This window comes from Brassica rapa, chromosome A05, assembly GCF_000309985.2.
Source record: "Brassica rapa cultivar Chiifu-401-42 chromosome A05, CAAS_Brap_v3.01, whole genome shotgun sequence".
NCBI lineage: Eukaryota > Viridiplantae > Streptophyta > Magnoliopsida > Brassicales > Brassicaceae > Brassica > Brassica rapa.
In genome coordinates this window covers 22,435,107-22,450,339 of record NC_024799.2, presented here as the reverse complement: position 1 = coordinate 22,450,339, position 15,233 = coordinate 22,435,107, and the positions used below count along the sequence as shown (strand labels likewise).

At 38.8% G+C, this 15,233-nt stretch overlaps 3 protein-coding genes across 6 annotated transcripts; all 3 read right to left on the bottom strand.

The window, feature by feature from the left end:
• Window positions 1-1,248: 1,248 nt before the first annotated feature.
• On the bottom strand, window positions 1,249-5,854 carry LOC103869745 (translocase of chloroplast 120, chloroplastic). 2 transcript variants are annotated; one of them, XM_033291870.1, is made up of 4 exons: window positions 5,730-5,854; window positions 5,007-5,411; window positions 1,571-4,788; window positions 1,249-1,482 (listed from the first exon to the last, which is right to left on the bottom strand). In XM_033291870.1, the coding sequence occupies exons 2-3, from the start codon at window positions 5,402-5,404 to the stop codon at window positions 1,638-1,640; spliced, it is 3,549 nt and encodes a 1,182-aa protein (XP_033147761.1). In that variant the 5' UTR covers window positions 5,405-5,411; window positions 5,730-5,854; the 3' UTR covers window positions 1,249-1,482; window positions 1,571-1,637. The 2 variants fall into 2 exon arrangements, with proteins under 2 accessions (XP_033147761.1, XP_033147760.1); XM_033291869.1 differs by having other exon boundaries at window positions 5,690-5,788.
• A 258-nt stretch (window positions 5,855-6,112) lies between these two features.
• Window positions 6,113-11,293, bottom strand: LOC103869743 (kinesin-like protein KIN-13A). 3 transcript variants are annotated; one of them, XM_009147821.3, is made up of 13 exons: window positions 11,073-11,293; window positions 10,750-10,960; window positions 10,037-10,243; window positions 9,498-9,671; window positions 9,276-9,377; window positions 9,047-9,124; window positions 8,792-8,873; window positions 8,538-8,700; window positions 7,989-8,318; window positions 7,590-7,808; window positions 6,737-7,502; window positions 6,586-6,651; window positions 6,113-6,511 (listed from the first exon to the last, which is right to left on the bottom strand). In XM_009147821.3, the coding sequence occupies exons 2-13, from the start codon at window positions 10,915-10,917 to the stop codon at window positions 6,326-6,328; spliced, it is 2,541 nt and encodes an 846-aa protein (XP_009146069.1). In that variant the 5' UTR covers window positions 10,918-10,960; window positions 11,073-11,293; the 3' UTR covers window positions 6,113-6,325. The 3 variants fall into 3 exon arrangements, with proteins under 3 accessions (XP_009146069.1, XP_009146068.1, XP_009146070.1); XM_009147820.3 differs by having other exon boundaries at window positions 10,750-10,974; window positions 11,073-11,289; XM_009147822.3 differs by lacking the exons at window positions 10,037-10,243; window positions 10,750-10,960; window positions 11,073-11,293 and having other exon boundaries at window positions 9,193-9,377; window positions 9,498-9,645.
• Window positions 11,294-11,758: 465 nt separating this feature from the next.
• On the bottom strand, window positions 11,759-14,344 carry LOC103869741 (translationally-controlled tumor protein 1). Its single transcript, XM_009147819.3, has 4 exons — window positions 14,061-14,344; window positions 13,611-13,684; window positions 13,236-13,522; window positions 11,759-13,148 (listed from the first exon to the last, which is right to left on the bottom strand). The coding sequence occupies exons 1-4, from the start codon at window positions 14,086-14,088 to the stop codon at window positions 13,031-13,033; spliced, it is 507 nt and encodes a 168-aa protein (XP_009146067.1). The 5' UTR covers window positions 14,089-14,344; the 3' UTR covers window positions 11,759-13,030.
• Between the last annotated feature and the right edge of the window lie 889 nt (window positions 14,345-15,233).

Sequence of the window (15,233 nt, the reverse complement as noted above, 5' to 3'; positions counted from 1 at the left end):
CAGATTTCACATTAGTTTGAAAAGCTTTTGATTCTCTCCAGCAGTCTGAGCTCCATAACCGTGGCAGATACAGCAAAAACAAACACAAAGCAGCCAGCCAGTAAAGTTTCTATAGCTAAGAAAATTACCAATCGAAAGAGATAAATTACTAACATGCCCTGAAACAAATTCTAGCAAGATAAGCACAATTCACAAGGATGGTCAAAAAGATTCCAAGCTTACATTCATACTCAGCATTCAGCGAACCAAAGCTCTAACAAAACATTGGCAATTACCACCTACAAGGCATGCAAGTTATTGGAAGAGTGTAATGGAAAGAAAGACTCAGGGAAAGCAAAGTACCTGCATGAGAAGGTTTGAAAGATAACGCTGATCATTGCCAGCGTGCCATGACATCATCTCCAGCGTCATTTGTGGGTCCCACATCAGTACTCAGCCACGACGTCTAGAGAGCATTCTCACCTTGTCTGGCGGTCATTGTCTGTGGTGTCTGCACCTATTTCACTGCCAGCAAGATCAATGAAAGTACTCTTCCCAACAACTTTCCCAGGCAATTCATTGGCATCATCATTTTTACGTCTGGTTTCTTTTACCTCAAAACGTGTTTCTTTCCAACAAGTTGTAAGATAGCATGTGATCTAGATGACTCCCCATTTGCTCCAGTTGACCCTGTGCTCCTTTCAGCGTTCCCTTTCTCGATAAGTACCTTACAATTTGAACATCTGAGACTTCATACTCTTGCAGCCCAACACTGTAAACTTCTTGTCTACCATCTTCTCCCATTAAAAGCTTCCTACTCGACAATATTAGACAAGTCAAAACATGCAGTGACAACTTTCACATAGATAATCTCTTCCGTTAAGAACTGGCAAATCCAAACGGTATTTCCACCACAGAAGCTTTTATAATGACAACAAGACCAAAGCTACCACATCTCGCTGCTAACAAGAGCAAATTGTGTAACAGAAGTCTCGCAGATGGATTGCATGAGCACCAAACCAATGGATTTGGTGGGACTCAACGTGACAATGTGAGATTCGCAGTAACAGTATCAACAACAGAATCTTTTGATTTGAGGGAAAGACGCATAATACGAACTGGCGCAACAAAAGTTACCAGCAACTTTGACTTTCCAAAGCAGCTTACAATAGATGCTTGACAACATTAAAAGACGTTTAGCAGATGATAAGGACCCCTACAAAACTCCCTTTAAAAGCCTTGAATTACGGCTAGCTCAGAGGGTGATGATGGGTGTCTTAAAATCAACAAGTAGATTGCAGCATAATTTTAACAAGCTTTATGAAAAATCCAGAGGTAGACATGAACAGAAAGCCATACAAAGGTTTTGGAAAGAGAATAAAACCACAACTATGCTTAAATTAGACAAGGAACGAACAAGTGTTCTGGCTATGTAAAGAAAACAGAGGCCTCCTCCAACAAATTGTTCTTAAAGTTTTCAACCCAAAGGGCACACCAAGGTTCCTGCTCAAAAACCAAAAGCCACATCAGCAATCAATAAAGCGGGTTTACAGCAAATGGAATAAGAAAGCAAAAGCAGATAGATTAGTACCTTTTCAACTCTCAATCTAGGATGTTCTTGTAGTAAGTGAATTGAAACCCGAAGTGATCCATTATTGTCAATATTCCATTTGCTGAGGGGAATAATAACTAAGTAGCTTCTTGAACAGAGGAACCAATGCGACCAGTGCAAGTTGGAGCTGCTCAGAGCTATTTACGCGGAGGCTTACTTGCCCTGCCCCTCTGTTGTTCAGATTAGCACGAGCTATTAGATTAGATGAACGTCCTATGGGCACCTGGGACTGTATATTCCCTCCAATAGCAAGATCCCCATGCCAATCCATCACAGAAAGTCCTAGAGTAGATAAAAACCTACCCAGCGGATAATCTTTATCTCTCAGCTGAGCTTCTAAACTACCCCCATAAGCAACATCTCCTCGACTAGTCATTGCCCCTCCACACATAACCATTCTGAACCTTTTATTAGCAATCAACTTATCCTCAACTTTCAGCCCCGCAGACACCGAATCACCCAAGAGCGTTACAGAGAGACCAGCTGCAGCTTTGTGTTTCCTAAAATTGTTAAATTTGGTATCACTTCGAACAGTGTAAGCCAATTCCTTCCCAGCATTTTGCATCTCAAAACCTAGGGAGGTTGATCTGCCCTCTCCATGTTTAACCGAGCTGGCCATTTCCAGCTGCACATTTGCATCCTTTTTGTCCTTTGTAACTTGCCCCGAGAAAGATATCGGTATCTTTTCTTTAACAACAAAAAGTCGTTCTGCATTGACACCTTCATACCCAACATCATGATCCCACCCCTGAGTTTCCAGGACTGGCCTAACAAGCCACTGATTGGAGGAATCAAGAGACCGGTACCTGTGAGTAGGGTTGTCAGAGTCGAACGATGCAGGTAGAGACAAATCTGGCATGGGAACTGGAACAGAAGCAGGTTCACTTCTCTCCTCTTCCACATTTTCACTATGCCCGTTAGCAAATTCTTTAATCTCGGCAGCAAATTTCTTCATCATCTTACGTCTCTTTCTTTCCTCTTTCATCTGCCTCTTCATAAATAGTTTCTCCCGGTACTCCATCTCATCAAGATATTCCTTCTTCTGAGATTTACTAAGACTACCCATCTCAGCTTTAGTCAAACGCTTAAAAGGAGGAAGCTGGTCGTACTCTGATTCTTCGTCAGAACCTGATGATTCGTCCAAATCATCTTCATCTTCTTCATCACCATACTGCTCTTCAGGAAGTTTAGCTTGCGGTCTTGATTGCAGAAACGATGAGAGGAGAAGTGGCAGTGGTGGAGCCTTGGATCGAGCTACAAATGGTCTCCCTGGAGTATTATTATCTTGTAATTTCAGAAGAGCATTTGCTTCTGCTAGAATCTTGGACGCAAATGAGAGTAACAGCAAATGAGGCTTCCACACTTGGCCATTCGGCAATACTCTCTGACCTGCCCGATTTGTCCTGCAAGCAGAGTGGTTCTCAACTAAAGACACAGGGTTCATGAGCCTCATATCTCCAGCTGCTTGGCGAATGGCCTGCTGAATGACATGAGAACGTTGTGTTACAAACATGTCATAGCTAGAGGCAGTGCCATTTGGGCCATCTGGTGGAGCAGAAGCGGCATGAGTCAAACCCACAATGGCATTAAACCATATCGATGGTCCAAAAACATCAGTGATGGTGCGCAAGAGAGGAGTGTCACCAGAATCTCTGCTTTGCATATCCAGCCTATCAAGATATAATACGATATCCGGTGGATTTTTCTTGATGAAAGCCTTAACAGACTTCAACATTTTCTCATTCTTGTGTTGATCAGACCATGATGGTAAGAGACCTGGAGTGTCAATCACCCGAACCTTAATTCCCTGAACAAAACCCTCAACCTCCTGAACCCTCTTTGTCCCCATCTGAAATGCATCGGTACAGATTTTCGGTTCATCAAAAATAGAATTAATCGTAGCACTCTTACCAACACCACTTTTACCGAGCACCATAACTGTACAAGAAAAATCAAGTGGATCCTGTCCAGCTGCCTCAAGTTGTTCTGCCATGGAACTGGCTCGATCAAAACTAAAGGCACCAACACGGCTTCCGTTTCTCCCCCTCAACTGCTCTGCTAATCCAAGCCTATACAAAACCTGAGCAACAACAACATTATGTGGAGTTTGCCCTAATCTATGTGAAAGCCTCAAAAACTTGACCCTGATCAATTGGAGCTTCTCACGGGTCTCATCATGCTCATCGGTCTCTGCAGGGGTAGGGTCCTCTGCTTGCTCAGACTGATTCTGAGACACATTACCATTGACACGAGGCTGATGAGGAACACGTGGTGTGGATTCCAAAAGAGGAGCATCACGCCCAAGGCCTGCTGGGCGAGCAGGAGGTGACGCTGCAGTATTACTTGTAGATTCTGTTGGTGAAACAGAACTTGCTTCCTCAGATTTTCTTTCCAAATGTGGGCTTTCCTGAATCTCTGGACTCATATTCACTCTGCTGCCTTGCTTCTTCTCAAATTCCTTATTAGGTTGAGAAGTATGTTCAACACCAAGTCCTCCCTTACTGTTTTGAACAGTATCATGCTCTCTACTGATGTGACCTTCAGTCTCTCCCTTTTCCTCAGAACTAGATTTCTCCAATGGAGATAAGGTCCCAGCACAAGCTATACTATCATTCAAGGATCTCTCACCTGAAGCACGTTTAACAGTGTTGTAATCGGCAGCAGTCTCACCATTTCTTTGTGCCTCTTGTTCTGTTCCTCTGCCAGCTGATACATCAACATTTTCATCCCTGTTTTCCTCTTCTATACCACCATTCCTTGTTTCCTCGATCACTTCAGCCACCAGTTGTTTCTTTCCATTTTCAGAAAAAGAATGTGTAGCTGTCTCGCTGACATTATCTGTACCTGACTTCCCCTCATCACCATTCATTTTGAAAGTCACAAAACCTGGTGCAGCCTCTCCCGTAGTTATATCTTGCACGTTTGCCTCCCCATGGCTCTCTCCACTAACCATGGAATCTATCACTTCCTTCTCATTGCTACTCACTTCTTCCAGATCATCCATGTAAACTGCAGGAGTTGCCTCTCGAGGTAAATCCTCGTGCAACCCATCATCGTCTTGGAAACCGTTAATAGCTTCCTCAAATACCTCATCTACGGTATCCCTCGCATCAACATTAGAAACCAGCAATATGTTGTTATCTACTTGGTCATCGCTGATTCTATCGTCTACAAGCTTCTTCTCTTCCATATCTGACCTGCTCACAACCATAACCAAAACGAAATCACCAATCATTGCACTAACCAAACAAAAATGCTTAACCCTTGATATAATTTCCAGCAACCCTAACAGAAAAGATAGAGCAGAAACAAACCCGTAGCTCAGGATTATCACCACAAACTCTAGAATACTCGTCTCTTTTCAAAGATATACATACAAGACGAATTCATTAAAAATGAAACCCTAAAAGCTTACCCGAAAGAGAGGAGAACAGCTTTCTTCTCAAGAGAGACAGTTCCATTTTCAGAAAAAGAAAGTGTAGCTGTATCGCTGACATTCCCTGCACTTGCTTCCCCTTCAACACCATTCATTCGGGAAGTCACAAAACCTGGTACAGCCTCTCCCGTAGTTATATCTTGCCCGTTTGCCTCACCATGGCTCTCTCCATTAACCTTGGAATCTTTCACTTCCTCTGAAGGTGAATCCTCGTGTAACCCATCATCGGCTTGAAAAGATTCAGGCTTCGAACTGTCGATAGCTTCCTCAAAGACCTCATCTTCTGTATCCCTCGCATCAACATCAGAAACCACCAATTCAATTCTCTCTACTTGCTCATCGCTGTTTCTATCGTCTGCAAGCTTCTTCTCTTCCATATCTTACCTGTTCACACCCATTAAAAAAAAAAAAGGCTAAACCTTTGATATAAATTCAAGCTCAGGACTATCGCAAACATAACTTAATAGTTCCATAAAGATCTGAGCTGTTCACGATCATAAACAAAAACGAAATCACGAATCACTGCTCCAACCAACCAATCTAAATACAAAACCCTAGCTCAGGACTCGTCTCTTCTCTAATCGCACGCATATTTATTTGATCATAAAATTCAATAGAAATACAAGGAGAATTCATCGAAAATGAAGCCCCTAAAAGCTTACACAGAGAGCGAGGAGAGGAGCAATGGCGGAAAGTGTTTACCTAGATCTGAGAAATATCTTTTCATACGCCTTTTACTCGCCTGCGACAGTGCGACTACGACGGGAAGGTGGAGGAGATAAGAGCGTTTCGATGGACGGTTGATATCCGTTTGGGTTTAAGCATCGGACGGTGCAGATCGAGTCTTGTTTATGCAAATGGCATGTCACGTGACAAACGTAAGGTGGGCCAAGGCCTTTTAGTTGGGCTTTTTGTGTTCACGACACGAGCGGTACTATTTTTGGACCTATTCCCCTTGTCTTTCTAGACGGTAGCAAATAATTTATATTAGCTATTAAGAATCTGATTTTTTTTATTACATGGCTTTTACTAAATTGGTTATAATTACATCGTAAATGTTTATATTCTTCTTTTTTTCAGTTGACTGAGAAAAGAGTTTTAATTCACATTTCATTGTACAGTAAACACAAATTGTATAATTTTATGATAAGAATAAAATGAAATATATATATATATTCCCAAATTCACAAACACAATGGACATTTTTTTTTCTTCATCCCACTGTGTCCCAAGCAACTTTCACACTTGACAACACCACACACACAATCGTTTTTTTTTGGGTTTCTTTCTTGTACCAACTATCGAGGAGGAACTCTCTTACGGCTAAGTATTTCTTGTTCCTTGAGACGGTGTTGGAACCGAGCAAGCCTGGCTTGGAGACTCACAAGCCCCGCTGCTTTCCTCGACAAGACAAAGCTCAGTTGCGTGACATAGTTTTCTATCATGCTTCCCGGTTTGTCCACCTCCGCTAAAAGCTTCATCTCCTAAGTAAGATTATGAAAAGTTTAACAGAGAGATAATAATCTACAATTGCAGTCACTTGTTTACGTTTACTTACCTCGCGAACAATCTCCATTGTATCCTCTATTTCTTTTCTGTGTGCTGTAATCAGAGCTTCCTCTTCCTGAAAAAGTCATGCGGTAACTATTAGTAAAAGTTTTTCTACCATTGCTTGCAAACCAATCTCACAGGTTCATCTCATATTTTACCTCAAGCAGTGCATCAATGTTTTCATCAAGCGAAGAGTCGGTTTCATATTGTCTTGAAACCGTTTCACTTGTGTTCTGCCTGAAGTTTGTAAAGGTAGGGATGTCTGACGACCTGACGTCTCTTTTAGACAAGTTTTGTGGTCTGTCTGGTTTTTCTTCCCGCAACCCTTTCCCACGAGGTGGCGACACTTTCTTCACTTTCTCTTCACGGTCTGAAGTTTCTTGGGGATATGAAGACAAGTTTTGTGGTGGTCTATCTGGTTTCTCTTCCCGCAACACTTTCCCACGAGGTGGAGACAGTTTCTTCACTTTCTCTTCACGGTCTGAAGTTTCTTTGGCATATGAAGACAAGTTTTGTGGTGGTCTATCTGGTTTTTCTTCCCGCAGCCCTTTCCCACGAGGTGGCGACACTTTCTTGGCTTTCTCTTCGCGGTCTGAAGTTTCTTGAGGATATGAAGACAGGTGGTTCCTCTGACTGTTGGAACCACCAAAAGCATTGTTCGTCTCTGATCTACTCTTGTCCATTGAGATTGATGGAATTCCACTTTCCTCTCGATAATTTGTTGGTTGTCTGAAGTCAATACCTGAAGCAGTGTAGTTATCCTTCTCGACCCTCCTCCCGGTTTCCTGAACATTCACTACCTGTGGTGGCTCAAAGATGTCTTCTAAATCATTTGAGCCCAACAGAGAATCCTTATTAACAGGAGGCACTGAGTTTGCAGTTTGATCCTTCTTGCTATTTCCACTCTTAGATAGACTCTTGACTCTGTTGATTCGGTAAACAACAAACAGGTTAGGAGAACCCAACATAAGAATTAATTTCAAGAGAGGCTATAGTTTCTACAAAACATACCGATCAGCATATCTTAGAGTATTGAGGGTATGTTCACACGATCCTACACTCGGAGAGATGCAAGAGATCATCACCGTTCTTGAGTTTCCAACAAAGGAGTCACGGAGCACTTCAGTTAGTTTGCTTCCACGGAATGGTATATGTAGCTGGTCATTATCCAGTGCACGTATACATTCCTTAAGAGCCAAGAGACTCTTGTTGATTTCTGCGCCTTCAAACCTAAGCAAAGACCACCGTGAAAACAAAAACATTAGATCAGGAGAGTGGTGGTCCTAAAGTAAAAGGATAGCGAGATAGTGCCATTCCATCAATATCCACAAGTCCAAAAGAGGCATAGAAGCTAATCTACGCATTAGTGGTAGGTCGGTACTCAACCACAGGGGTAAAGAGCATCCTCACCTTGTCTGGCGGTCATTGTCTGTGGTGTCTGCACCTCTTTCACTGCCAGCAAGATCAATGAAAGAAATCTTCCCAACAACTTTCCCAGGCAATTCAGTGGCATCATTATTTTTACGTCTGGTTTGTTTTACCTCAACATGCTTCTTTACAACAAGCTGTAAGATAGCATGTGATCTAGAAGATTCCTCATTTGCTCCAGTTGAACCTGTGCTCCTTTCAGCATTTCCTTTGTCGATAAGTTCCTTTACAATTTGAACATCTGAGACTTCGTACTCTTGCAGCCCAACAATGCAAACTTGTTGTCTACCATCTTCTCGCATTAAAAGCTTCCTGCTCGACAATAACTAAATAATTTAGACAACGCAAAACATACATTGGTAATAGTGGACAACAGTGAGAGTATGGAGTATGAAATGATGAAAATGGCAATATTATAATTTAATGACGTCTTTTTGGGGGCCAGATAATTTAATGACATCAAAACAACAATCACTAGCTAGAATATGCCTGGTCAATGTATATGCCAAAAGAAAAATAAAGAACACTAACTTTCTCTCACTGAGAAGATCGAACAGCTTTCCACCATATATCTCAAAATAACTGAGCCACAATTCAAACTTCTGATTGCTGTATACTGGTTGACGCAACAGCCTCATTAGATCTTCAACAGCGCGTATGGGTAGTGGTTTCATTGTGTATGTCTTACCACTACCTGAATAAGGTAAAACATCATCAGGGCAATGAAAGCATGAAAAAGCTATTATCATCTAATATTTTAGAATCAAATTAATGCCACTGCATACCTGTTTGACCATATGCAAAACATGTAGCTTTAGTTCTCTGGAAAATAATGGGAATTATCGGCTCAATTGTGGCCCTATACACCTGTTCAAAGGAACAACAAACAACTTCTAAGTATCTATCCATTCATCAAAAAACATCTGGACTATAAAAGTGGGAAAACCGCATGCTGATCTAAATTATTGGTCAATAATGTATGTCGATCTTGACAAAAAATCTATGACAGCCCAATAATCTTGAATTATATATTAAGTTACCTCGTCATTTGAAACATCCTCATCTAAAACAGCATCAAAGCAGAACTCATGCCTTTCCACATAAGCAGTCAAATCCACCTGCACCAACAAGATTATGTTTCGTTCAATATCAGACAAGAAAATATTAAATGAAGATAACATGTAACCTTTAATAGCAGGATGCCATCGTTCAGTTGTTCAACTGAATCATGGATGCCATTTTTATCTTCAATGAAGAATACACACAAACCTTCAGCTTGGGCTCATGGACAGTCAAAGAATTATCAGATACCGTCACGACATCATCTTCCTTTCTAGCTGTTTCTTTCTTATTTAGGGGTCTTTTCCTTACCTAAAGAATAAAGACACCCAAAAACAACGGTTTCCTCAGTGATCCCTAGCCATAATGAACGCTACTTATAAAGCAAGCAAGTAGTAAAGAAACAGGTCAGTGGTCAAGTGAATGGCTTACCACTACTTTAATCTTGGCTACACTGTTATTCTCCTTTTCACTCTTAGGCAATGAGCCCAAAGGTTCAGCATCTGTTTGTTGCTGACGATTAGTTAGAAAATTAAAATCTTCTTCAAATTCTTTATCCACACTAGGCATGAAAGGTGACGGCTCAAAGGGTTCGGTACTCACATGCTGTAGCAAGAAAGGAAAATGACATATTACAAAAGCAATGAATTGATAACCTTCAGATAGATGATCTCTTTCTTTAAGAACTAGCAAATTCAAGCGGCAGTTACAAACAGAACCTTCTCTAACCAAAGCTAACACATCTCGCTCAATCGTTTCAAGTAACAAGAGCAAATGTTGTGTAACAGAGTCTCGCATATGGATTGCATAAGCAGCCAGCCAATTGATTAGGTGGGACTCAATGTAAGAATGGCAGTACCAGTATTAATAACATAATCTAATGATGCAAATTTATTATCTTTCCATTGTCTATAAGCACTAACGGGCTTAACCATGAAAATTCTCTGTACTAATTATTCTTCCAACCGTACCTCAGATAGCAGCTCTGTGTCATCCATAGCATGAAGATCCATTAACCCAGCTCCAAAATCACCTCTGAAGTCGGGTGAAAAAAATCCTTCGGAAGAAGGCATAGCTGCTGTTGGTGTATATGATTCAGAAGACTCCCCATTAAGATTAAGATTTCGCATTAGTTTGAAAAGCCTTTGATTCTCTTCAGCACTCTGCGCTCCATAACCCTAGCAGATACCGCAAAAACAACACAAAGAAGCCTTCAAATTCCCCATCCCCGTTCACACAAATAAAAAAACAAGCGAAAGAGAAAGTACTAACGTCCCTTAAAACAAATTCTAACAAGATAAGCACTATCTCTCTCCGAACTACGACACAAACATACAAGAGAGCTTATACACCTTTCCTGGCTGCGAGAGATAGAGAATGTGTTCACACTCGCACAATTTTTCAAACACTAATTAATGATCTTCGTGGAATAAAAGTTACAGACTCGCACAACTAACATGGATGGTCAGCAATATTTCAAACTCTCCTTAAGATACATTATGACTAATATCCATAAAAGGAAACAATCCTACACTCAGCAAAAGCAAAGCTCTAACTATTTTGCTTTTTGCATCTAATACAAAAAAAAAGTGTCATCCTTTCTACCAGCCCGAAGAGTAGATTAACTCCTGAGAACTAAAGGCATGCAAGTGATTGAAAGAGAATGTAATGGAAAGCAAAGAACCTGCATGAGAAGGTTGGGAAGATGACGCTGATCATTGCCTCCTGTGGGAGAGGCCAGATGCTGCAAGCCAGCGGATTGGAGCCACCGCGCCATGACAGCATCTCCAGCGTCGTTAGCGGGTCCCGCATCGTAAAGAGCCGTCGCAGCCGCGGCGTTGGTGTGCTGCATCTGGCCGCGCTGCGATCTTCTTTGAGGAGCCAACTTGAGAGATCTGTTACAACAACTCTTCATTCATCATCCAAACCAAAAACAAAATCAGAAACACCAAACCGAAATTAAAAATATTTCTGATTTTCAATCCAAGGAAGGAGGAACACGATTACCAGATGGAACACGCAACGATCTTAGATCTGCGATATTTAAACTCTTCTCTCCAAATACACAATCAGATCCGAGACTCAGAACAAAAGAAAACCCTAAGCGATTAAGAGAGAGAGAGAGCTTTGTTCAAAACTTTCGTCTTTGTATTCCGTTTATGGCCGTAAGCGACGTTAGGCGGAGAGAGAGGCGTTGAAGTAAGATATTACAAACACTTGCAATAATACAATTACAAACAAGTCCTTTAACTTTAGATTCTTTCACAGATTTGTCCTCTTTTTTTAATTAATGTTACTATCTAGTACACATTATATTATGTGACAAGTCGATCCACATTCCACAAGATTTTCTTCTATGAAACGGCCTGAAAATTCTTATTTGTTCTGAATAATCAATGGAAAAATTCTCAGTAGTGTTTTTTTAACGAGATCATGAAAACGACATATATATACACCATTGTAAAGTTTTTTAAACAGTTTTTGAACTAAAAGTTTTAGCCCAAAAAAAAACGGTTCTTGAACTATATGTATTTAACCAAAGTGCATAAAGCTGATAAGATAATGAAGGATATGTGTATTTAAAGATTCCAGCTACTCTATGATATTTAAGGATATTGGCTTGGAGCATAGCACAAATTAAGAGAGATGATGATTTGAATATATATATCCGAGGACAATGACATGAGTTTTTCCTTCTACTTTTTTTTTGTTCCTCGACATGAATGCCACAACTTTTTGTACATGATAATGATTTAATCTTATAATCACTATTATTTGCTTACTATTTTTTATTTGTTATTCTTTGCTGACTGACCCATATGATCTTTTGTAAACCATTATTCAAGTCTCTTGAGTTTTGATTTCAAATATTTGAAATGTTTACACGTATGAATGTGTTTGTGAAAAGCCATCCTATATACGTGTGTGTGTGTGTGTTGAATAATCCAATATAATATACAAGTACAAGAATATTTGAAAGTGGAGAGGTGGGGCAACAAAAGCTTGTGGGTTACTTTCTTTTGAATCAATAAAGTTTTTGCTTTCGCCTAAAGCATTAAGTAATAAGAATAAACAACAGTATGAAAGGAGTTTTGTGCAACTTTTCATCATCGTTTACGGTTAACAGGAGACCATGTGAGCTAACAATAAGAGTTTTAGCTAAAAACGAAATGAAACAAGACAAACATTAGGATTATCAGACAATGACTTTGAAATACATTAGAGAGTTGGAGCAACGTCAAACCGACCAAATCACGTTTCCTTTTACTTGAACCACAAAACGTACCAACACATTCTGGTTGTCCTCTTCTCCCCACACATCTAACATAGATTTATATATACAAATCATCTTGTTGAGCAGTTCACGCAGCCAAAAAACTTGATTTTCTATACAGTTAAATGTATATATGTAAAATAGCCAACGGTTCATTAATTTACGGCTTTGTCGTCGAAATAGTTAGCACCAATGTTCTTATACATTTTTTTTATATGTTCTTATTTACATATATGTGATTTGTTTCACAGCTAAGTCGAAAACCATGAGGACAGAACTCCAACAGATAGATTCCACACGTGTGATGATGATGTCTATACCACTTTTCTGTTACTTAAAAAAAATATTAACTCCACCCTAATAACCCCCATTAATCATATGCTCTAAAAGTGTCTACTATCACAAAAGCATAGACCATCACGGAAAAGTATAACCCAAATTATTATTATACATGCACCATTAGAGATCTGTATCAAATTTGTTTGAATCCTTGCCTAGAGTTTCAGGCTAAGTTTAGTAACCACACTTAAATAAGATAAGCAAACCACAAAATTCAATTAATATTAAATGATATAAATCAAGGAGAAGAGAAGCAAACTGGTGGTAGGTAATTTTAATAGAACACAAAACACGGAACAAAATAAAGTGGCTGCGACCGATCGACCACAGTAACCTGACGAGAGCTTCTAACTCAGCACTTGACCTCCTTCAAACCATGTCCAAAGTACAAAAATGTTGGGTTAGTTGCACCCTCCTTGTAGTAAGCAAATACCAAAGTGCTGTCATCATGCATCCCCTCCCCAACAAAGCTGTACATTGTATCAAAAACATATCATTAATTGTCATCATGTAAGGGAAAACATGATTGAATTGAGGACAAAAAAATAAAAACTCACAATTGGAAGTCATTGAGCTTGGGGAGCAAGAACTTGGTAGCTCCCTCAATACCCTTCTTGAAGGCTGCTTGATCTTCCTCGTTGAGCTTTGGTGTCAAAAGCTTGATGTACTTTTTAATATAGGCGATGAAGCCCTTCTTATCATAAGTCGGCTGCTCCTGAAGTCTGAAGGTGTCCACAATGTCAACAACCTTTTGAGTCGTGTCATCAACACCTTCGTCCTCACCACCTTCTTCAGCAGAGGGATTGGCACCAATGTTCACATCCACAGCTCCAACAGTAGTCCACTGGACAATAAAAATAATAAACAAACATCAGAACAAAAAGCTTGCAAACTTTGAAGGGAGTAAAGGGTGTTTGATAGACACAACAGACCTTTCCTTCAACTTCCCAAAGAATACCATTCTCAATCTCCTTGTAAGGGAAAGAGTCAGACAAAAGCTCATCACCTGAAAAAATAATTAATAAAGTAAAAAAATTCAGTAATTATTCATATCGACTCGCCAAAACTTGATAAAATTATACTGAAAAAAGAAACAAAACTTGTCAGGGTAATCGTACTAATTATAATATATATATATACATATATACACTAATCAATCAAATTATAGATATATGCAAACTATAAAAACGATATATTAAAAAAAAACTATCCTTATCACTAATAGAATGCAAATTTGACGAAAATCAAAAGAAGCGATCACATGACTAACGAGATACTAGTTCCATGCAGAGAAAAAAAGTCGAAATCAATGATCCGCACGAAAGAATGATACAAAAGATGCTACGGGATTGAACACGAGAGTAGAGAATGAATGAGCTTACCGGTGAGAAGATCTTGGTACACCAACATTGTCGCTTATTGTTTTTGTTCTTCTAAATCTCTTTCTCCGAATAAAAGAATGTTAGACGCAGCGAAGATGGGATTAAAACGAGGACGTAACTTTGTTATTTATAGTCGATGGTTTCCGATGGACAACAGGAAATTTAAAAAATAGGAAATTGCCATTTTAGGTTATTTCCTTTTTTTTTTAAATATGGAAAATATATTAGCCGCGTGAAAGCTTTACGGGTCTGGTTCGGGTGGGGGATCCGAGAGTTGGGTTACGTATATAAATAAGGATCCGGTTTTTATCTGGTCATTGTTATGACAATTTTTATTTGGTTCTTTTGATGTTTGTTTGGTCCCAGTAACCTGGAACTCTGGCTAAAGGTTCAACTCCTCCTGCTCTGTTATTCTGTTGTCATTGTGAAGCTTGATAATCCCTTTTTAGAATTTCCATCTCTGTGATATCCCTTATATATTAATTGAGGAACATTTGAAAAGATGTAACCTCAATTTTGTATTAATTAAAAGAGGCCCCAATGCATAGGTGGCACTCAATTAGGCAGTCAATTACATTCAATTGAAAAATAAGTAGGTCCACATTCGATTTTTATATGTTGTTAGATACATAAGTTGGTCAAACTATATGATATAATGATATGATATGATATTTTCTTTTCTTAAATAAAATCTACGGAATTACCATAAATGACTAATATATATATGACAATTAATGAGTTTAATAATAAAGATTTGATAACAATGTATATCTCCTCCATCATTTTTTGTTTAATTTTATATTATTAAAATAAATTAAACAATCAAATTAGCTATAAAAATAAAATTTAGATTTTTTCGTATATGTTATATTTTGAATTTTTAAAAACGACAATAAATGACTAAAACTATTAAAATTATTATGTTAAAAATTAATGATCAATGGTTTAACATTTTTATTATAAGAAGATACACATGATTTTAAAACCATATGAGTAAAAAAATATCATTTAATAATAAAATAAATAAATATATATATATTAAACACTATATACCATAAGATTACATAAATATTTTAATATTAAAACTTTCAATGAATTTTCAAGAACATTTATAAATTATAAACTTATTAAAAATTTCAGATTGAAAATTTTGTTATCGATGATTTAAATATT

Bases quoted from the DNA above. Each gene is read 5' to 3' on its own strand.
- LOC103869743 (XM_009147821.3), bottom strand. From the start codon at position 10,917: ATGCAGCACACCAACGCCGCGGCTGCGACGGCTCTTTACGATGCGGGA. The intron at 8,874-9,046 runs GTAACTTAATAT...TCCTTTGAACAG, and splicing joins AGGATGTTTCAAATGACGAG to GTGTATAGGGCCACAATTGA. The intron at 8,319-8,537 runs GTTAGTGTTCTT...ATTGTCGAGCAG, and splicing joins GATCTTCTCAGTGAGAGAAA to GAAGCTTTTAATGCGAGAAG.
- LOC103869741 (XM_009147819.3), bottom strand. From the start codon at position 14,088: ATGTTGGTGTACCAAGATCTTCTCACCG. The intron at 13,523-13,610 runs GTCTGTTGTGTC...TTTATTGTCCAG, and splicing joins TTTGGGAAGTTGAAGGAAAG to TGGACTACTGTTGGAGCTGT. The intron at 13,149-13,235 runs GTGAGTTTTTAT...TACAATGTACAG, and splicing joins AAGCTCAATGACTTCCAATT to CTTTGTTGGGGAGGGGATGC.
- LOC103869745 (XM_033291870.1), bottom strand. From the start codon at position 5,404: ATGGAAGAGAAGAAGCTTGCAGACGATAGAAACAGCGATGAGCAAGTA. The intron at 4,789-5,006 runs GTAAGCTTTTAG...GGTTGTGAGCAG, and splicing joins GCTGTTCTCCTCTCTTTCGG to GTCAGATATGGAAGAGAAGA.